Source organism: Podarcis gaigeae (genome assembly GCF_964106915.1).
Source record: "Podarcis gaigeae genome assembly, chromosome: 10".
NCBI lineage: Eukaryota > Metazoa > Chordata > Lepidosauria > Squamata > Lacertidae > Podarcis > Podarcis gaigeae.
The window spans coordinates 42,044,420-42,067,134 of NC_139686.1; the positions used below are offsets into that span (position 1 = coordinate 42,044,420).

Here is a 22,715-nt window from a genome sequence, read left to right on the forward strand (position 1 = left end):
ATATACAAAAATAAGAACAGCACAGTGCTTGCCACAATGGCCAACCAGGTCCCTTCAGGAAGGCCACAAGCAGGGCTCAGAAGGCAATATATTGCTCCTGGTGTCACTTGCTTGTCCCCAAGAAACACATTTGACTCGTCTTCTGATATTTGAGTAGAAGGGTACCTCCATAATTTTGAGACACCTGACGGATGTCAGATGAAGGAAGAACATTTTTGTCTGTATTAATGATTTTACTTTTTAGGCTGTAAGCCGTACCAAAGAAAAAAGACATTCCAAGCTGAGCCACAAATTCAAATCTTTATTTCCAGCGGGCAGTCAACACTCAAATAGAGAAGAGAGCGTTATTTTCCTTGTCCAGCAGGGAAAACATCCCCTACCACAAATTCCGACTACTAGACACAATACATTTTTTAAATATAGAGAAGTCTGGATCGTCAGGAAAGGCTTTGGAAAGCAATGCATGTCGAGCTTCCTCAGCCCTCCCCTTCAAGTCTGTACTGTAAAAGGGGAAAACATCAAAGGCCTATTTCTAATGGGCGGCGCCGCTGGAACGTGTGAACAGTTGCGGGCCGTCAGAACGCTCGCGGGCGGGGGAAAGCGAAACGGGAGCGGGCGAGGGAAGGCAGCCCTTTTGGGCGAGGGCGCGCCGAGCTCCTAGGCGTCGGCCGCTGGAGCGCGCAGGGCGGGGCCTCGCGGGCCGCGGAAAGAGAAAGGGCGGCCCAGAGGGAAGGGGCTTGCCCGGCTACGCTCCGTCGCAGCACCGCCCCCTTGTGGGACGCTATAAACAGCTGCAAGGGAAACCCGGCTGGCTTCTGCGGGGCGCGCGCTTGTCGCACTTGTGGCGGAGTTGGTGGGGAGCCCTGGGAGAAAGAGCTTCCGAAGCAGCTGGTGGCCGCGCGCCCAGGTAAGACGCGGCGGCGACGGCGCTGCTTCCTCAGCGGCTGGCTTGATTTTGTTCCCCTTCTGTGTTCGTCCTCCAAGGTCTCGCCCTTCTGCACAGGCTGGGCGCTTCGCTTTCCTAGGTTTTTAACGGGGGCGCGGGCCACGCTGGGCTGGCGCCTCTGGGTTACCTTGTGCCACCTCTTTCGGAACCGGGCTTCCAAAGCGGCTTGAAATCTCCTGGCGGTGGGCATATCCACGACCCCTGGAGCTGGGACGCCCGGCTGTGTTGCTCCGCGCGTGTGGAGCTCCTGCTGCTCTTCTGCGGGGGGAAGGAAGGAGTATAAATCTCTGCACATGCTCGGAGAAGCGAGTTGGGTTCAGGGTATTCCCGTGTTTTCGTGGGCTCTCTTGGAATGGACGGGCCCTAACCCTAGTCACAGGCAATTTTATCTTCTCCCTTCTCCTGCCACTTCTCCCCACTTTGCGCGGCCATCGCAGTTGATGGAAGCCGGGTGTTAACCCAGCTGTAAGCTGCGCTTCTCTCAAAGCTTTGCATATAGCGCCCAGCAGGGCCCAGTGTTTCTGGAAAGGTGAACGTTTCAGAATTGAACCCATTTTATATATGGCAGCCTTTTCTTCTGCTCCTTGAGCACCTTTTGGAAAAGTTTCACTGGGAACTTCGGGTGGAATGAGATAATGAGGTTAAAGGAATTTGTTTAACTCTTGCCTGGAAGCTGCTCTGTTTCCCAGCTCCCTGTGCTCATTTGTAAAGTAACTGCCACTAAGTGGCTTATTGGTGAGAGAGCAGGAAAGCTACTCAGGGCACTTCTTGTTTCTAAATGATGCTGCTAAGTCTCGTGATGTGAGCGAGCAGTTTGTCTGGAAACAGTTTCCCTTTACTGTAACGTGCATTGGGTAGAGTCTCTTGGGGACATACAGCTACCTATGGATAGTTGGCTGCTATCCTGTTAATAAAGCAGTTCTTAAAAGCTTGTTCAGGTTGGCCCTGCATACTAATCTATAATGGAAGAAACTACTGCTTGGTAAATATCCATGTTACGTTGTAGTTATTCTTCTTCATTTATAGATCCTGTTGAACAATCTTTGGGCAGTTTGTTTTTCCAAGTTTGTGAAATGGCTCTTTTAATAGGCATGGATTAATTAGGAAAAGACCAGCTACGTGTCATAAACCCCTTAGTGGAAAGCTAAATGCTGTAGGTAATGGGATTTAGTTGCAAGTCACATGCCCTGACAGCAAGTTCAAGTCACCTGCTTGTTAATTGTCTTGACCCCAAAATTAGCTACTGCCAGGTTGAAGATAGGCTAGTGGCAGGTTTTTAGTCTTCTAAAAATGAGTGTGCAGCTGTTGACATAAGAAGTAGAACAGAATTGCTGCAAAATCCATTTAAAGTAGGTGACTCTGGAGACTTTTTATTCCAGTGGCTGGATATATAGAATTTAGAATGTATAAATGTTTATTGCCTATATGCCATTGTAGTAGTAATCTTGGCCAGTATACGGTATTCTGCTTTTCAAGAAGCCCTTTTATGAGAGACAAAATGCATAGCTGTCTCCCTCACTGCAAGGATTTGGTAAACTTCATGCAATACGCCTTCTTCCACACTTTTAAACCATTTTCTTTGGGTTCTGTTTGAAATTGTTGTAAGCAGCTCCAAATTGCTTTTTGACTGAAGAGTGGTGGCACAAAATATTATAACAGATAATAATAGATGCAAGAGTTATGGCTTTTGGGTTTATAACCCCATAATTGCTTACGGGGGGGGAACTCCCCATTTTTTGCAACAGATTTTTATTTCTTCAACACCTAGAACAGGTTCTGTCATGAACTGCAAGAGTCAGGAGGATGGAAATGGAAAAACTGAATCCCATTGGCCCTTGAAGGTAGTTGCATAATTCCTTGGCTCTGTCATGCCTGATTCTTCAAACTTGTTTAACAGCCTGGATACTATCCTGTAGAACAGTGTAGATTATTTTCTAGCCTAGATTGCCTGCTCTGTGGCTGCTGTTGGATTAGTACTCTTAAAGTTACTCTAACACTTTTAAAGTTTAACAATTAATATATTTACATATTTTGTTTTGTTTTGTTTAAGCATTTTTACCTTGCCTTCTGTCACACTCAAGGCAGTTTACAATGCAAAATTAGATGCCACAAATTAAAATAACTGGACACAGACATAGTAGCACCACAATATTGTATGGACAAACAGAATCAGGTGTGTGGGGACTGCTAGAATTACTGAGATCTAGAATCTGTAAGGAGTTAGGGTCATTCTTTTCTAGCACAGCAAATAGTACACCCCTCCAAACTGGGAGAACTGGCATTGAAATGGTAAATACATAAGACAAATTCATTGAGAACAAAGCTCTCAATGACCACTAGCAATGCTGGTTCCACTTTATGAAATTAGCAATGGAAGCTTCCTCCTTGGCGGAAAAAAATAGTAGCTTCATGAGGACAGGGAGGTATTCCTCAGAATGACAGCATAAAGCGAGGTGTGTTTTTTTAAAAAAATGCATCCTGTAATCTTGGTCCTGATCTTGCAGCTGCTACTTATCTTTCTGTTAAATATGTGTGTTAATTGCAGTTGTTCAAGTAAGGTTGCATCTAGTTTAGCCCTGAGAAATGCCAACTTGCTGAAAATCTCCTACTAAACTCTTTGCCAAAGCTGACTTCTTATTCCCAAATCATATGTACTGCTGAATGCAACTGCACTATCAGTCACTTTCTGCTCACTAGGAATTTCAGAATAGTTCTAGAGTTGTAATCCACAATAGATCTCTTCTGTAGAGAGAGATTTTTCAAATGGAGCAAGTTGTGTTCCAATATGGACTGCTTGATGGTTTCCGAAGTCTCTCCTGCAAGTGGTTCGTGAGTGCTGCCTTCTTGTAGACTTGTATTATTATTTAGTTAATTTTCTGTGCCAACCCTCATCCGAGAATCATAGGGTGGTTTACAATACAAAAACACAAAAATATAAAACATACTGACAAACAGAAATAATACCCGCCCAGTTTAAAAAGCCATAGGTTGCTTAATTAGCCAAAGACCAGAGAGAAGTAGAATGCTTTTGCCTGGCACCTAAAAATATGTAACTAAGGTACCAGGCAAGCCTCCCTGGGGAGAGCATTCCACAAATGGGAAACCGTTGCAAGAAGGGGAGATTGGCAATTGGCTAGTAATTAGATTTTCCAAGCTGAGGGAGGGTTTTTTGAGGACTGCTTTTACCACTGCCTCCTTCAAGCAGGTAAGGCCCCCCCCCCCCGTCTCACCAGGAAGCATTAATAATCTCCTTGGCCTAGTCAGCTGTCTCCTCCCTACTAGTTTTTATCAGCCAAGAGGCTGACTGATCCCAAGCACCTTATCCATCCTTACTGAAACTCATCCAACATAACCAAACTAGACAGTGCTCTGGTGGACACCTCTTGAGATTCACCTGTTGTAACACTGGAGTCAAGGTCCAGGCTGATGCAAGTGATTTTATCCTTAAAATGCTTTGCAAACAAGTGACAGTGAACTACCATCTGTTCTACCACCTCCTTCGGACCAGACTGTAAAAGGCCCCATACTATCTGGAAAAGCTCTGGTGGACGGCATAGTTTGCTACCTTCACTGCAACTAAGTAGGTTTGATGTTGAGTCCACACCAGTGTTAGATTGCATTCGACTGGAGTTTTCCTCCATCTGTGTTCAAGCTATCTTCCAGCTTGTCTCATTGCATGAAGCTCTGGAGTATACTAAGGAGCCAAAGCAGGAGAAGTTGCTCAGGAGTGATCATGTCAACAGCCCGAGCCATTCAAATGTACCAGAGATCAGCCAGCACTCCGACAGGAGTGCAAATCATAGCAGCCAGAAAATTCTCCGGAGCTGTCTGGAAACCCATTGGATCCATCAGCCTCTGAAGGGTGGACCATCCCATTAGGCCTATGCAGAAGGGAAAAGGTGCTGGAAGCCTAAATCTCAACAGGAAGTGATGTGACCATGACGAGGGATTGTGATATCAATAGCACCCTCTTTCTGCCCAGCAGAGAAAACAAGGTCCAGAGTGTTGCCTGCTACATGCAGTGGCCAATGACATGTTGGGACAGCCCCATGGTCATCATGGCAGCCACCCTAGAGTCAGTCACCTTGGCATGGATGTTGAAGTCCTTCAAAACTAGCAGTCTGGGAGTCCTCAACATCGCCTCTGAGACCAGTTCTGTCAGTTCAGGCAGGGAGACTGCTAGGCAGCGAGGTAGGTGGCATTATTGAATACTGCTTGACAGTTGTATCAAAGCACTGTATTGTTAGGGAAAGGATTCGAAGAATGGTAGCTTAGAACTCTATGCTGCAGAGTACAATTGGCTCCACATCATGTAAAAGTTTACTGCAGTGTTCTTAAATATGTTATGGGCATGCCATTACTAGCTGAGGGCACATCAGAAGTGGAAACAATTACTATAGTGAACCAAATCTGGATGTATATTAAGCACAATCATCTTGAATATAAAGCCCAAGTACAGATATTGGTGTTAATAATGAATGTTGACCAAGTGCCCTCAGCTGCTTATTAAAAGTCAACTCTCCTGACATCTGTTGATAAAATTGGTTCAACGCCATTATTTCCTCTTCTGTACCAAAATGAGTATTTACATTAGCGCAGACATATCGTATGGCAGTTGTGCAGTTCTGAGAGGCTGGGTCCGTGCATCAAATGATGCCTCACTTGCCACATGTGCTTATATGCATGCAAATATAAATGCAAAAGTTTCCCAGTGCAATCTTGTTCTGATGACTTGTTTGTGGAATGAGTACCAAAAGCAGGGCCAGCCTACTCATGGAGAATTGTTTTTATGGGAAAGAGAAATAGCCAGACCAGGCAGTTGCCATTTCTTTGTCCATTACTGTTACTATTATTGTACACATCTGTACACCACTTTATGGCATAAAACCATTGAAGCAAAATATAGGGTAAAATACAGAATAAAATACAGAAGCACAATAAAACGAATTCAACAAACTCTTAATTCCCCCCCCCCCCCATGAAAATGGAGAATTGATCTTTCCTAAATAACTGGGTGACACCTCAAGGAAAGCTTTTCTAAACAAAAAATGTATTCAGTAGGTGCCTAAATATCATGATGCTACATGCCTGTCTGATTGTGGCTGAAAAATGAATCCAGAGAGTTGGGGCTAAAAGCCCAGTGCAGACTAATTGAACCTCTGTGTCAGACATATGGTATTCTCAGCAGTATCCTATCTGAGGAGCACAGTTGCTGGGCGGGAGTGTCTTGGGCAAGACGATGCCTTAGATATTCTCGTCTCAAGTTTAGGGCACTAAATAGTAAAAACAAGACCTTGAATTGTGCCTGGTAGCATTTTGGTAGCTAGTGCAGCTCCTTCAGCAGAGGATCTGTGATGTTGATGGGGTACCCCAGTCTAGCTGCTGCATTCTGCACCAGCTGCAGCTTCCAGGTTTAGTCCAAGTGAAGCCCCACGTAGAACACATAGCAATAATCCAGTCTTGAGGTTGCCAGTGCCAAGGTGAATTCCTTAGAGTATGTGGTCTTTAAAGTGGAAGGAAATGAACTTATACAGACACATTAAGGTTGGTTGCCAACAAAGGAACAATAGAACCCCAGTTAAAATTAAGTTCCTAGTGGATTTACTCTTTAGGAGATGCTATAAAGTGGGAAGGAATCTTATACTGCAAAGTTCTGGAGAAAGGAATGCAGCTTATATCCGTCTTAGGGTCCTGTTTGCTATGATTGATATCAGCTGCTACATAGTAGTGCAGCCAAACCCTTGGATAAATGTAATGGAATCCCGACATTTTAGATTTCAGTGGTGCCAAGAATGACAAAATAACAGTATATGTCATAAGTAACTGTTTCAACCTCATCTTGACCATTATATAATGCCAAATCCTGGAAAAGCAGTATTAAACTCTTGAGGACTCTTAAAGGGATGTGCTAAGTAGTTAAAATTAATGTTGCTACCTAAAATGGAGCTACTAGGATCATGCAGAAGACGACTTGTAATTGCTGGGTAGGGAATGCACTAAAATGTCCTGATCTGGATTAATCATTAATCTTCTTTTCCTACATTCCAAGAATGGTTTACTCTATACAATGGTCACTTAGCTGTGCAGCTTTGCTTTGTAAGATTTTCTGGGTCACTCTCTCCATAACAACTAAGCTGAACTTGGGTTCAAGCTATCTGAAAAAGCTAATAGAACAGCAATGATTTATAGAAAGGTTCTTTTATTTGTACACTTAAAGGAGTTGGCTGCTGTTGTTTTTCACTGTTTATCCAAAATCATTAGGAGTTGGGCCAGGTTCACAATGTGACCCAACCCAACATACACACAGAACTGTGTTAGAGCAACCTTGTCTGCAAGGCAGAGCTCCAGTATTTCAGCTACACAATATGTGTTCTTGAAGCATCAGCATCAAAAGAAGTGGTTGCAGTTGCTATTTCATCTGTGAACTTCTGTCTTACATTGTCTGGTTTGTCCAAAGGGCTATTTATTGATGGGTGACTCAGCAAAAAGAGCTGTTAGATAAGGATGTGTGGATAGATATCATTATTTTCTGGTGACTGGAATGCTGTGCCCCTTGAAGCTTTACTAACTGAGAGGTTAATTTGAGAAAAGGCAATTTTAACCAGTTAGTTGTTAAAGTTGTGAAGGACACAATGGTGTCATTAACATGATTAAATAAAATAAGATTCGTAATAGAAAATGATATTATAACAGACCTCACAATCAGCTTCAAAATCTAGTACAGTCATACCTTGGATCCCAAACACCTTGCAACTTGGAACATTTTGGTTTCCGAATGCCGCAAACCCGGAGGTGAGTGCTCTGGTTTGAGAACGTTCTTTGGAACCCGAATGTCTGACGCAGCTTACGTGGCTTCCAATTGAGTGCAGGAAGCTCCTGCAGCCAGTCAGAAGCTGCGCCTTGGTGGTTGAACGTTTTCAGAAGTTCAATAGACTTCCAGAACAGATTCCGCTCTACAACCAAGGTATGACTGTAGTAAGTGAAATTGAAAAACTTTCCATTCCAAAAATAAGGCCTATGGAAGACAGTCAAACAAGACTGCCTTATCAGTGGCTCAGAGGGAGTTTAGCTTAATTGATTATCAATAGTTTGAGGCCAGGATATCTTGGGGGCAATTGCTGCTTCCAATGTGGACTTCACTTGACTTAGACTCTTCTAGTTGTCTCTCTCACCTACTAGACAAATGTTCAGTGGGACAGATGTTCTCTCTGCCCCACATCACCCCCGCTAAGCAAGCAGAAACTGTGTTTCAATAGGCATATTAAAAGATTTTTAAAAGCACCTTTTATTAGTTTTTCCTTGTTTGTTCTTGGGCTGTGTGTTAAAATGGAAAACAAAGGTCACCTTTTCGCCACATAGAGATATTCCATTTACCAATTTTAAAAGTTTGGATACACCTTTCTAAGCAAATACCCACTCCAGGCAGCTTACAATATTTTAAAATATTTGTTTTCCTTTTTACACTTTCTTGTTGTGTGCTAACCCCCACTGGAGGATAGAAACTGGCTTTGCGTTTTTGAGGCATTTCTCTCAAAACTAATCTGTGTCCTTGGTCAGTAGAGTTTAATAACGTTCCTTGCACCTTTCCACCCCAAAATATATTTTCTTTTGAGCCTGCTCAGGATCTGCTCATGGTTCCAGCTTGAATCCTTCTCTCTTCTATGGAAGAGGGGAGTTGTGGAGAGTTTACTGATGATGGATTAGGGAGACAGCACCAGAGACATTTAGGAGAATGAGCCATTTGCTATGGTCCCTTGCACCCCTCCAGTGGGGTATGGTGCTGCACATGTTCACTTCCTCTGCTGATGGGAAAATAGGTGTGTGTGAGAGAGAACATGCACTGGGGCATACTGTTTCTGGTTCCAGTTGTGTGAATGAGGGTGAGGTTACTCCCCTGCTTTCTGAGCATGATGGAGTTGTCTGGAACAATTGCTGCACTCCAGTGGATACTCCCAACTCTGCTTTCATCACATTGCTATAATCATTCTCTTACACGGAGTATCTATGGAATGCTCTTACGATGTTGTAAGAAATCTATGCATGACAAGTGATTTGTTCCCTTAAACCTAGTATGAAGGCTTTACTGTTTGAGAAATGTATGAAAACTTACCTCAGCCTGTAGTTACTCCAGGCTGTAACTCCCAACTCTCTCTCCCGCCTTCCCCCCAGCAGCAAGATATCTATGACAAAAGTGTCTCTCACTAAATGTAAACGAATTGTGAAAAAGACTCTTAGGAATTGAAAATGGAGACGATAGACGTACCCTTCCCTGTTCCTTTGTTTTGTAACACACACAAAAATCCTTAATAAAACCTAAAACGAAAACTGATGGGAGTGGAAGTTGGAGGGGAAAATTAAGATTGTTCTAGAAAAGTTATTGTTATTTTCTACAAATGTTAGCAAAGCTCCTGCTGTGGAAACACAACCTTTACCTTGTTGCTAATTGCTAGCATCTCTTTTGCAGACTCAAAATGCCAAACTGGGGAGGTGGCAACAAGTGTGGGGCCTGTGGCAGAACAGTGTACCATGCAGAAGAAGTACAATGTGATGGGAGAAGCTTCCACAGATGCTGCTTTCTTTGTAGTAAGTACTCTTTTCAGTTGAAACAGTGAATGGGCAGTGCAAGTAGTGAGCAGCAGGACCATAATTTTTGCTATTCAGCTCCAAAGACAGACAGCTTATGGCCTCAAGGAACAAAGAGTGTAAAATACCAAGCACTATCTATGCTGCCTTGAGCAATCTTGAGTTCCTTTCTTCTCAGGATGACTCTAGAGGACTGTATCTTCAGCAGAGGAATGCAGTAGTCTTTGTCAGGAGAGCATTTTCAGACACTCCATGACCACCACAGGAAGTGGACCTACTTGCATGTCTCATATAACTGAGCACATGAACAATAAGAAGCGGCTCTAGCTGTTCTTTGGAAGAGAAGTGGACCAGCTCTGTCTAGTACTGAGAGTATTAAAAGGACTGGAATTAGCGGGATTCAAGACTGAGCCATATCACCATCTTTACAAATGAAAGGCTTAGGTCAGTGGTCGGCAGGTTATGGTCCTCCAGATGTGTGGGGGCTGCAACTTCTATTGGCCTCAGCAAGCATGGTCAATGGAGTTGTAGTCTCAGAACATCTGGAGGGCCACAAGTTCCCCATGCCTGGTTTAGGTTTTTACTTTGCTACACGTTGGTCACTTCAAATCAAAGCCACCATTTCAGTTGGCTCTGAGCTGAATTTATATTCTAAGATTAAGCATGTTAACAAAATACCAAGTTTAATCCATAAAAATGCCTGTTTCACACTGTAAGTTGTTCCAGCAGTTTACATTTTAAAGATCATTTTGTGAGAATTCATTAGTTGGCTCTCTTCCTCATCCATACCAAATAAGTTAATTGAATGATCTGGTTGATTTTCTATTTCAGCACAGTGGAGCCAAAATTCTGTTGGGCTTTGGCACAGGAGGCTGTTGATTGTCTTAAATGAGCAGAGTCTATGCGATTATGTTTCAGGCCAACAGCTTATTGAAGAATTGCATTTTTGTACTAAAAAGCATGTTCATTAGATACTAAGCAAAGGATTGCATCAAATAACTGCTTTGTGATGCAGCTGCCACAAAGAGCAATATTGTTGTGACATTAAATGTGGATTGTAGTTTACCCAAGCTCATGTCATGAAATTAGTAAGAGCAACAAGCAATTTGGGTGGGGGAGGCAGGCCTGGAATTTTCAGTAGCTGCACTTCAGGAAAAGCAGGGCAGTTGATAACAGCTGTCAAACCTCATGGTAGCAAGAAAGTCAATGAGCTAAGCAGCAAGGCTGGGAAGGTAACAGAATAAGCTCAAACTATTTGCAGTTTAGGTTCAGGATTGCTTATTCCTGTTTAGGCTTAGACATGGAAAATAGGAAGGAATAAGTTTCTGAGGATGCATAAAGAACTCAGCTGTGAAGGAATTGGTTATCTCATTTGGCCTCTACAAATCTGGGATTAAAGGCGAGAGCCCTCCTAGTCAGAAGGCATGACAACATTTTTCATGAAACTAAACAGTGTCTTGTGAGATAATAATGGAACACATTGTACACTACACAATTCGACTACAGGAGTCAAAACCCAAAGTGTGGCACTGCTCTGCTTCAAAAGGAAGCAAAAATGCACCCAATAGAATCTAGTTCTGCAGTGTAGCTTGACTCGCATTTGATGTGGAATAGTGATGAGACATGAGCATAAATGCATTTCTATCTTCGTAACCTTTACAATGCTAGTTAAAAGGTGGGTACTGTATTTTCATTGGGTGTGAGGAATGGCTAGTGCTGGTGTCAAGCCTCTGTGTTGTGATCTTGACTGCCACTCCCCTGTGGCTGCAGTGTGCAAAAAATTATAGAGTGGAGATGCATTTGTGCACCTATTGTTACGTCACATTTTCTCCTGATACAGACCATTAAATGCAAAAGCTCTTGCAGTCTTATGGATCAATATATATATATTTCTTACTAGGTGAGTTCTGAACCACCTGTTTCTGGTGATATGCAAAAATAATACTCAATTTTGAAGTCGTAGTGGTGTTAACTAAAGCATGTTGCCCTGAAGTAAACTTCTTGAATGTGAATGGTGGAGAGCACATGGACTGTTGTGCTGAGTGCTCATATAGAACTGCCCATATTTTCTCATTAACAGAGAAATTCTGGCCTCATTCCCAGGAAACAGACCAAGCAACTTAAAACTGTAAAAGCAGAAATAGGTTACTAATGGTATTTCAGGACATGGATTTAAGTTGGGTCAGTATTCCCAGTAAGTCTCAAATGGAGTACCCGTAGAAGGTGCACTAATTATTTTTTTTAGTGCCTCTAGTTATGGATACTTTGTAAAGTAAAAATGGGAACTGTTGCATAATTAAACATGTTGTGTGGTTTTAAAAAAGCAGGAGGGAAAATTGCTGACCTCAGTTCCTGGCTTCTTTAGCAGCCTTGTTAATTAAACTGCATCAAGCTTCCATTCTGTAAATGTCACAATTAAGAATAGGAAGGAGGGACAAGTCCCTCAGCAGAGCAAAATATAATCCAGCAATTCAAAAACATTCCCCTCTTTTCATTTTCCAGTAGTCCGCTAAGTTTTAAGAACTACCAGAGGCACTTTCCCCCCCTGGCACTTAATGTTCCTTTCTGTTAATAAATAGGCATCCGTTTTTGAAGAAGCAAATTCTTTCTTTCTTTCTTTTCCAGTGGTCTGCCGGAAAAACTTAGACAGCACAACAGTAGCCATCCATGACGAAGAGGTCTACTGCAAATCATGCTATGGAAAGAAGTATGGCCCAAAAGGCTATGGCTATGGCCAAGGAGCAGGCACTCTTAATATGGACAGAGGAGAGAGGCTGGGCATCAAGCATGACAAGTAAATATAACTTGCATTCTACTTGAGCTACTTGTAACTGCAGCTGGCAGTGTGACCCTACATGAAACAGCCTGCAGCCATGCTTTTGTCATGTCTGTATTGTGTATTGTCCCTAAGCAATGGTGGAATGGTAAAGTTCACTCTGATTATATAACTAAGCCTTCATTATTAGCAGCTGTCCAGGGAACAAACATCTCTGGAAATGAGTCAACCCTGGTTTGCTCTCTGTGTGTAATAGTGATTCAGTTTTCTCAGAAAGCTGTTTATTATGGAAGTGACACAGCTAGGCTCTGTTGGCAAGTGTTTTCTAATTAAGGGTCCACCTCTTAAATCATGTTATGTTACTTTAGAATCTCATGAATATCCAGCCTAATATATATATAATGGGGTAAACCAATGCCTAATTCACATGTGACACCAAACCATGGTTTGGGCACAATGAGAATTGTGCTTGCGTGCACTTCCTCCTCTCTTTATGCACTCAGCTTCAGTTGCTTCCTCTTGAATCAAAACCAGTGCACATTGGCTTGTGCAGCAGCAGCAGTTGTGGCTTCCAGTAAGCCAGGAGCATTGGGGGCGGGTAGTAATTGTGAGCAAGGCTTGGTATTTCATTTGAACAGTCTCAACATGTTGGATGCTGAGCAGTTCCTTCTGTTCAGATGAAGGCTTCAAAGCCTTGATATTATGCCTCAGATGAATTTATAATTCTCAAGGCTATAGAGCACCTTCACTGTAAAATGAAAAGCCACGATGTAGTCCACCATAACCTCATTGATTGTAGTAGGATTTTCAGGGCCCTCTAAATGGATAAGAATACTTGGCTGGTGAGGGCACCTCCCCAAATGACAGGGGATTTGTTTTAAAGACAAACAAGCCACAAGGCAAAAAGAAACTCAGATCTGTAGAACGGCTGCATTTTAAAGAATACAGGGAATACTGTGGCAGTCTTTATCATAGCCAGAACTTCAGACACAAATGAGGCTGTATAGATGTGGGCTTTTGATAAAAGTTGTTTTTATAAATTCCAGTAAACTTTAGAGCAAAAATCCTGATGTGGGGCAGTCTTAAATAAGTACATTTTAAGCAGTGCATATTTGTAAACCTAGCCATTGTTCAAACTAAGGGATAATTTGCGAACATGGCTGTCTTTAAAAACCTTTCATATTACAGGTGTGAATTGAGGGGAAATCATTACAACAGCATTGTGAGAGTTCAGTGAATCAGCATAGAGAAGTATAATTATGGGCTAGTGTGCATCTAAACCAGGTTATTGGTTTGTGGTGTTTCCCCCCTGTTGTTTTTATTATGTATTTTGTGTTTTTATTTTGTATTTTTATGTTGTGAACCATCCTTTGATCTATGGGTGAAGGGCAGGACACAAATTTAATAATAATAAATAATGGATTCCACTGAAATTGGATATTCACACTAGGGCACCTTTACTTTATTTTAGTGCACCTTCTCACCGACCTACAACCAGTCCAAATACTTCAAAGTTTGCCCAAAAATTTGGAGGAGCAGAGAAATGTTCCAGGTGTGGTGATTCTGTGTATGCAGCAGAGAAAGTAATAGGAGCTGGAAAGGTAAGGTGGCATATTGTTGCAGAGACCTTGCCAAGCAACACTGACATTTTTCAGATTCATTAATTGTAGATAAAACTTTGCTTGTTAAGAGTGGGGTAGCTTGCTCTCTTACAAGAGGTGAGCAAGTAGATCTCTTTGAGGAGGAAGAGATTTGCAGTCTTGAGACAGTGGCCAGCTGAATCCAGTTTCTCAAACATTTGTACTTAAGTGCTTTTTACTAATAGATCAAGCTCATATGAATAGCAAGATAACTCTAAGAAGACAACTTTTTTTGAAAATAAAGATTTGGAATTTTTTTAATGGTGCGATACAGAAGCCTAAAATAAATGTGCTCTCTTTCTATCTAGCCTTGGCACAAAAACTGCTTTCGCTGTGCCAAGTGTGGGAAAAGTCTTGAATCAACAACTCTGACAGAGAAGGACGGTGAAATCTATTGCAAAGGTAAGAGGTTAAGGCAAAGGACATTAAAATTGCTTGTTCCGGTGAAGTCTCGTATGGTTTGATTCCAGGAAGGGGTGGTCAACAGGTCAAAAGAATCTATTCTGCAACTGTTCTTTAAGTGGATAAATATTTTCTCAATTTAAGTGATAGCTGGAGAATAATGAAGGTATCAGGTTTTCAACTAAGGAAGTAATCTTAAATCATTGCTGTGGATGGTGTAGGGACAACTATTTTACACCAGCCAAAAGGATTTCTATAGCAGTTTCCTTCTTTCAGAAGTGACAGCTCTTTAGGTATAAGGAATAGTTTTGCCCTGGAAAACAATAGAAATCATTTTAAAAAATGTTCTGTAAATCTGCTTGAGTACCCGATTTTATTATTTCACCAAAACAACTGCTAGAATTGAACTGATAGTCTACTATTTATCCTTGCAGGTTGTTATGCGAAGAACTTTGGCCCCAAAGGATTTGGCTATGGGCAGGGAGCTGGTGCTCTGGTTCACGCTCAATGATTCGTTAGTGCCATTGCACTGAAATAGTTCTATAGTTACAACTTAAATGCCACTAATTACTGTGAAACTGATAACTAGTGTCCTATGCCGTTGCTTGTCTTAAAGTATTGCATTTTCTCAAGCCTTAAAAGCACACTTTTTACATGCACTGTCAATTGGGTTCAGTAAATGTCTTTTGCTTAGAAAATTAGTGTGTTGAAAGGCCCCCTGGAGAAAATTGTTCTGTTTCTACTGCCTACAGATCTGCATCTATATATTGCTTTGGCTGCAACATTTGAAGTATGGTATGAGTTGCTTGCTGCCTAAACAAGCACTTTATCAGGTAATGGGAAGACTGGGAGTAAAAAGCATGTTAATCCATTATAGCCAAGTCTGTCATTGTAGATTTGCAGTAGCCCTGCTCAGGCATTAACCTTCCCAATTATGCTCGTTGGTCTTGCCTACTCCACGTTGGAGAAGTAACTTCTAAAACAGGAACCCGCTCGTTAGAATCCTGGTGTTACTCCACTAAGTATAGCAAGTTCCCTTCTAGGGAATGATTGGATAATGGCTGAGTTAAGGCCAGTAAGCTGACAACCACCCATCCCTTGCTCTGCCCCTTTTGCAGTTTTATAGGGGATGAACCCCCGAACAGGGCTTGTGCAAATGGCCATCATAGCACTATGTTAACTGTCCATCTCAGTAGTTTCACAGGCAACAGATGTGAGGTACCTTGATGTCAGAAAGGCAGCAACTTCTAAAAATGCAACTGAGGTATCTTCTGCAGTAGATCTCTGCTCTGGCTATTCTAATTCATGGTATCCTAAAGAGAGATTTGGGGGGGAAACCATGGCTTGACTCACAAGGAAGTTCCCTTCCCTACTCCCATTTCAGCTGCACATGCCGTTTGGGAAGACGTTGGATGGAGCACAGGGGGAACTCTATGAACTCAAGTTTACTATAAGATACAAGTCTATGATAAATACCGCAGTTATTAGAACATTAAGAGTCTGGAGTAACTTCTAGAAAGCCTCAAATCTTCTTATTACTCTTTGAATACTGTTGTTCTGAATTGCTTGTAGAGTTAGCCCTACAACTATTGCTGCTCTATCCATAATTGGCCAGGGTTATGACATTTTGGAATATACACAGTAACAAAAATGTCATTTGTGATTTAGACTTCTGCAAAGGGACCAGTACTTCCAACCAATTACTAGGGTATCTTCAAGATTGTGGATGAGGCAGGGGAAGAAGCAGACAGGACAGTAACTAGAAAGCGTAGGGAAACTAAAGTTTCACTTGTTAAACAGTTTATTCTTGTGTTATAGACAAACCATTTTTGTCAGATTTTATTCATTTGGTAACTTGTTCCCATATCCCTACTCCATAGTAGACTTCACTACAGAGATTTTAGATATCTAAGTATATATGAACTATGGGCTTTGCTATTTTTGCAGTATGAACTGGGATAATGGACATTTTATTTCAAGCCAAGATGCTATTTTGCTTTTGTTAATCATGCGAGTTTGCTTGGTATGCTTATGTACATGTGGGTCATTTTGAAATTTTTGAAGCAAGGACAAAGTATGCATGTCTCAACAATAAATGGTTAGGCTGCCAAAGAAATGACTTCATATCTCCTTTCAACGTCATCTGTGTTCACAGCACAATTCTGAACAAGGATCCCAAATCAAAGTACTAATTATTCTTTAACTCTGTGTTCCTACAACCATATAATTAACAAATCGAGGCCAAGGGTATATACAATAAGAGCAAGAAATGCTTATGCAATAACAACACTTAAAGCTATTTTCACTACTTAACCAGTCATTTTGGCGAAACTGCATCTACCTGACAAACTAGAGATCTGCTGTTCCCAATCTAAGCACCACAGTAAGTGTTACTATTCTTTCATAGCAACAAGCAGCTCTGTCACCCACCTCAGAAATTCTTCTTTTGCCTCCCCAGCTTTCAGTTCAGGCTGGGGGTGCAAAAGAAGAGACACGGCTTTAACTTTGAATCACCTGTTCTCCCCGTGATATCAGGTGGGTGCAGTGCAGGGCCTGGACCAGTTCTTGATTCAACTAGCCCACCCCTCCTGTAGAGCATAATTGCTATTAAAGCCTTCCTGCATGATCTTGGCTCTCAAAGGCTGGAGGGCAGGTGGGAGAGGGAAAGTACAAAGTTGGTTTAAGAATAACTTGTGGATCAGAGCTCCCCAAACTGTTTCTCTCAACATGTTAAGTGTGTAGGTGTGTCGCATGAACGCTCCCTGCACTTCTCCAGAGGCTGGAAAACCGAAGGACTGTGTGGTGAAATGATGCATGTCTACAAAGTGTCACCAACATGCAAAGTTTAACTCCAATGCTGGAAAAAAATGCTCCGCTAGTCTACTTACTGAGGTAGCAATGGGCTCTTTGGAGTAACCTCCTAATTAGCAGAAAAGGAGCCGATCTCCTAAGAAGAGTAAGTTCCTGAGTGTTCTGAGCAGAAGAACAAGAAACTCTTACTGAAGTAAAGACAAATGCTAGCATCTAGGAGACAAGTATTTATTTGATTAATAACTTACAAAAAAATGACAATTTTAATTTATGTAAGGAGTGCTATTTTTATTAAACATTTTACAGATTTTGTTCACCATGTAATACATCAACATTTTGACAGTAGTAAAATAATGCTTGGCACAGTTATAAATAAGGTAAATTAAAAAAATACTCCGTTTTAAACAATGATGCTCTTATGCATATTACCTGTTAAAACAACTTAAGAGAGCATTGAGAAACTTAAAACCTGCAAAAAGAAAATAGCTTATCTAGGGCAGAAACAAATTTTTCATTTGCTTGTTCTGAATAGATCAATGAATATCTATCCAGTATATTTGGATCGCTTTCATGCAGCCCTCTAGAATGGTGTGGTCTGCTGCAATAAATAACAGAGTTCTTGGTAGAAAAAAAATGCTGCATAGATACTCCCCCCCCCCCAAAAAAAAATCTGCCAGATTTCAGAAAAAAACCGTTCAGTATTTCAGACTACTAGAATTATTCTAGCTGCCTCAGATGTAGAACCTTCTGGGCAATTTTAACTCCATTATATTTTCTTTTTGCAGCATAGAGTTAAGCAAAATTTACACCCAAGTATTTTGGCTCAACTGAAGTAGGATTTATTTTCACTATCAAGGACACAATTATTTGTACAAGGAATCCATATGGTGCACATTACTGTAACTTGCAAAAGAAATATAGATGTATGTTACACAGATTTTTCTGGAGCTATGAAATATATTTAGCAAATAGATTACGGGAGGGCTTTCAACATCAAATGAGATTCTGCAGAGCTACACTTTCTCCAAAAGGGAGTCAACTCCATGAAATGTAAAATAAGAAATAGATGGCTCTGCTCAAACATGTTCAGCTTGAAACTAAAGTTTACAAGTAGTGTTGTAAGAATAATATATTCTTATTATAGTTCTAAGTTGTATCTGACAAAATGGCACAGGCCTCTTTTGCCATCCCTGCACCCAACTTCATTCTCTTTCCCTCAAAAATAGTGTGTCAAAGACAAGGTTGAATTTTTCCAGTATTAAACATTCAAGTACACTAATGTTGCAATTCTGTAAATCTTGGTATCTGGTACTTGCAAACTATGCACACCTGGTGATCAAAGAAATGGCTAGAGGGAAAATGCCTACTTGAAATACTGAACATCAACTATTTACAGTTTCACTGCTCCTCTTACTAAGGCAAGGGGCGGGAATACCACTAGATTGCTTTAATACCTGTAATCTGCATATTACAGGAAATGCTAGTTTTGCCAAGCATCAAACATGCAGTGAAGCTGCAGGGTACAGTGCCTATTAACAGCAATATTGATCATTACTAACAAGCCCATTAGATATCTTCCTACATTTTTGGTTGGATAAAATGAAATGAGCAGCTTTTAAATATACTAACACACACACACGCGCACGCACACACACTCACAAAGAGAAAACTATTTGATAAATTATGTATATACAGATAAACATTCTTTACACTGGTCTCGATCATCTGTATTAAGGTCCCCTCCCCAAATCCCCCTCACAGGATTCTCGAACCACTATGTTGCTACAGCACTTAAAAAGAGAACTTAACCGATTTTTCGAGTCTCTCTGTAAACAATAGTTAAGGAAGCAGTGAATAATTCACAAGGAATATATAAAAATGCTGTAACATAAAATCAGTGCATCACATTCAACAACATAAAACTCTTCTGGAATGCAACTTCATACCACTCCTTACCTTTCAAATATATCTGGTTCTGGTAACTTTGAGACAAACAAAAGTTAAGGGTGTTTTCCCACTTGCCATTACCATATTCTTCAAGAAGCCATGTAATGTTTTTTTCCCCACTTAAATCTGCTACAAAGGAATTATAACTTTCTGTAGCTTGAATTCCATCATTTTATGTAACGCAAGAGAGTTACTTGCTAATCAGTTTTTACTTCTCCAGCAGCCACATTCAATTTAACTGCAGTCATATCCTTCCCTGCTCCCCTATTACTGAGAGTTGACCCTTTCACTCTTTGGTTCCACCTACATGACTTCGCACATCCTCCAATGACTGTAGACTACATCATGCAGAACTGTACCTACTACTTAGGTACCAGCATTTCACTGACTGCATATATTATACGTTTTTATTTAGTTTTTGCAGATTATTATGCTATATTTTGTTTTGTGGTCTAATTTTCAAAAGTCGTATCATGCACCTAAATAGGGCTTTATACTGGACGAGATGTAATTTTGTGCAACTTCACCCACCCTCCCCAAATATACATCTTCACACAAGGCTTATTATGAGTAATTCAATATATCAGAAACAAGACAGCTTTAACTGCCAACAGCCATTACATTTACGTAACAGTTTTGTGACAAACATCCTTCTGCGTCCTGCTTCCAACAACTTCACGCTTTATGGTGGATTCCCAATAAGACCACATGATTCTTCGGAGTACTGAATGCACATTTTCAATGCACATAATACTATAGCAAATCTGTACAAAAATTCCATTACAGGAAATATAATACATTGATCTCAAAGTCTGGCTGCTTTGTAAAATTTGACTTTAATTCCAATGAAATTGTTCAAATTATGAAATAAATATTTCATGTTCAGCACAGCATGACTTTAGTATGTTTGTATTTTAACAATCTCATGCTCCATTGTGAAAGCAGTTAAAAGGAAAGAAAATGGCGTGAATATGTCTTTGTGAATCATTCCCACGGTAAGGACAGTTAAAATCCTTTTCTCATCTTCCTCCTCATTGTCAGGATTGGCAGTTTATTCTGTCCTTTGATTACATCTGTTAATAAAACTGATGTAGAGAAGGTACCATTAGATTCACTGTTAGCTCTATTCATAGCATGCTACTGTTCAAGGGATGTGGATTTGAGAGAAACAAATTTTCAGGCACCACTCAGATACGATATGCTCACAGGTTTGGAGGTGGGTGTTACACTAGCTGGTAGCCACTTCCAGTTGTTTGGTCATATTCTATTGTATACTGCCTTGTCCAGTCCACAATAACAGGACGAAAAAGACCGCAGCATCTGAATTCAAAGAAGTCTATAATGTTTCTTATGCATCCATGGCTAAAAAATACAAACAAAAATGGTTACATAAATATATGTTAGTCCAGCAAGTGCAACAATGTTAGTCATCATTAAGGAGGACTCCCCCCTCCCCCCGCCCCAATACATATAACTGTGCTTGTTGATACTTGGAGAACCATTCACTGCTACCGAGGAGTGAAAAGCGTCAGCTATCAACCAAGAAGCCACACAGGGTTGTAAACTCTCAATAGAAAGCTTTAGGAAAGCTATGATTTCTTGGCTTCAGTTTATCTGCCCCCTTTATAATGGGGATAATACTTCTGACCTAGTGTATTGGGTTTGGGGAAGGACTGGTTACATAGCACATGTGAGATATTACAAATACCCATTTAAATTGGCTAGAATTCATGGTTCTGATGGAACACAATTCACATATCTAATGTGGTTGCACAGTCTGGCCACTCCCACAAATGAGGGTATGATCACTATTTCATCTGATATTCTATAAGTCTCTGGATGCTGCTTTCAACAGCTCTGGATATGGTCATGTTCCCCCTAAAACAGCTTTCCAAACTTTTTATGTTGGTGACACATTTTTTAGACATGCATTATTTTGCGGCACAGTAATTCAGTTTTATTAGCAAACTGGAGGTTAAACTAACCCATTTCCCCAGGAGGAGCGTAGGGAGTGTTTGCATGGCACACCTACACACTGCAGCTGACACACTAATGGGTCATGACACACGGTTTGGAAAGCTCTGCCCTAAAAGTCCAGGTCTGTGGTTTGCGGGTTCTCATGGATCAATTACTATCGCCAGAGACAAAAGTGGTCTCAATGGCTTGAGTGCCTTTATAGCTTTGTCTGATGGCCCACTCCTTATGGATAATCCGGCTTCAGTAGCTTCTTCCTTGGTAACCTCATTTAGACAACTACTGGAAAACTCTTATATGTAGGGCTGCCTTTGAAGACAGTCCAGAAACTGCAGCCTGTGCAACCAGACTGCTGATTAGACTTTTACTTTTTGATGTTATCAAATTGCTGCTGTTTGATCATACTATTGGTACCCTTAATTCCAAAGGAAGAAAGATACACAAGAGGAAGAATAAGGCAGGGGGAACGGGACAAAGAGGTTTGGGGAAAGAAGAAAATGTAGGAGTCTTTGTCAATTATTAATGGGGTCGTAGAGAAGAGAAAATGGGACCAAATTAGGGAAAGAGAAAGCAGATGTCTGTGTACTCTGAAGTATTTTTTTCCTAAGGAATAATCTTTCATTTATGATGATGTTTATTTTGAAAGTTACTAGGTAGCCAGGATTTTTTGTGCATGTCAGTATTAATGGCATATTTGCTTCCAAGAGAATCCAAGTATGTGAACAATATGAAATGGTAAATATTTGCATAGGCATGCATATGTATGAGGGAGAGAGAAAATGAACTGTCAGCTTTTTAGTTTTAGAATTTTGTTTTGTTTTGAATTTGGGGGTGCTAAAAGAGAAATGTGTTTCTGCTCACGTTCCAGTTATTTGTTTGAGGAAGTTGTCCATATTTCAATTTGTATAAAATTTCCAGAGCAGGTAACTATACAACAAAAAATACTTTGATACCCTCCAAACAGTTTCCCCAATCAAGATCACACCCCTAACTCAGCTGCTTTCCTGGGAACATGTGGAAAGAGATTCACATCTTCTGTGGCTACCTTTTAGGGAAGGGGGGGAAACAACCCAGCACCCGTTCACCTGTGCCATTTAAGCTTTCCCTCACTTGTGAATACCACCTACACATTTTTATAAACACATTTCCATGTTTCTTTATGTACTTACTTAAATGGGCTTTCGATAGATGTTGTTGTAACTTTAAAGTGCTTATATCGTCTTGCATTCATCCTTTCATTTGTAGTAATACCTAAACAAGAGATCTGGGAGAAATGGGGGAGGGGAAATATTCAGAATCTTTGAAGATGTAGTATATAAACCCGCTATAGGAGGCATAGGGAACTTCCAGCCCATAGGTCTTATTAGGCCTGGCATAGGTCCCAATTTTTTTTAAAAAAATAATAATATTTATTCAAATTTTAAAGGTTACAAAAGAAAACACAATATATAAAGACAAAGCATGTCCAAGAAAAAACTAAAACTAGAAAAATAGAAAAAGCAAACACAACTAAAAAGGAAAAAATAAAAAATAAAAGACACAGTCCAAAATCATAAAAGAAAGACAAAAAACAGATCAAACCTTAATAGAACTCCCTTTCTTAACTTGTCTCCTTGACCTCCTCACACCTCCCCTC

General features: G+C 40.8%; 2 protein-coding genes across 3 annotated transcripts in view; one reads left to right on the forward strand and one right to left on the reverse strand.

The window, feature by feature from the left end:
• The first annotated feature begins 421 nt into the window (after positions 1-421).
• Positions 422-16,463, forward strand: CSRP2 (cysteine and glycine rich protein 2). 2 transcript variants are annotated; one of them, XM_083699528.1, is made up of 6 exons: positions 422-907; positions 9,411-9,529; positions 12,155-12,323; positions 13,777-13,906; positions 14,254-14,347; positions 14,782-16,463. In XM_083699528.1, exons 2-6 carry the CDS (start codon positions 9,418-9,420, stop codon positions 14,856-14,858), a joined length of 582 nt encoding a protein of 193 aa, XP_083555654.1. In that variant the 5' UTR covers positions 422-907; positions 9,411-9,417; the 3' UTR covers positions 14,859-16,463. The 2 variants fall into 2 exon arrangements, with proteins under 2 accessions (XP_083555654.1, XP_083555655.1); XM_083699529.1 differs by having other exon boundaries at positions 760-891; positions 9,397-9,529.
• A 909-nt stretch (positions 16,464-17,372) lies between these two features.
• The window catches only part of ZDHHC17 (zDHHC palmitoyltransferase 17), a 48,594-nt gene continuing 43,251 nt past the window's right edge, over positions 17,373-22,715 (reverse strand). The window contains exons 16-17 of the mRNA XM_083699259.1: positions 22,249-22,343; positions 17,373-20,467 (exon numbers count right to left, since the gene is read on the reverse strand). Coding sequence (XP_083555385.1) covers positions 20,329-20,467; positions 22,249-22,343 — 234 coding nt within the window. The 3' untranslated portion in view covers positions 17,373-20,328. The remainder of the gene's footprint in view (positions 20,468-22,248; positions 22,344-22,715) is intronic.

What these genes read in the sequence shown, in the direction of transcription:
- CSRP2 (XM_083699528.1), top strand. Translation starts at nt 9,418, where the DNA reads ATGCCAAACTGGGGAGGTGGCAACAAGTGTGGGGCCTGTGGCAGAACA. An exon ending in CAGATGCTGCTTTCTTTGTA is followed by an intron (nt 9,530 to 12,154) that starts GTAAGTACTCTT and finishes TTTCTTTTCCAG; the next exon opens with TGGTCTGCCGGAAAAACTTA. An exon ending in CTGGGCATCAAGCATGACAA is followed by an intron (nt 12,324 to 13,776) that starts GTAAATATAACT and finishes ACTTTATTTTAG; the next exon opens with TGCACCTTCTCACCGACCTA.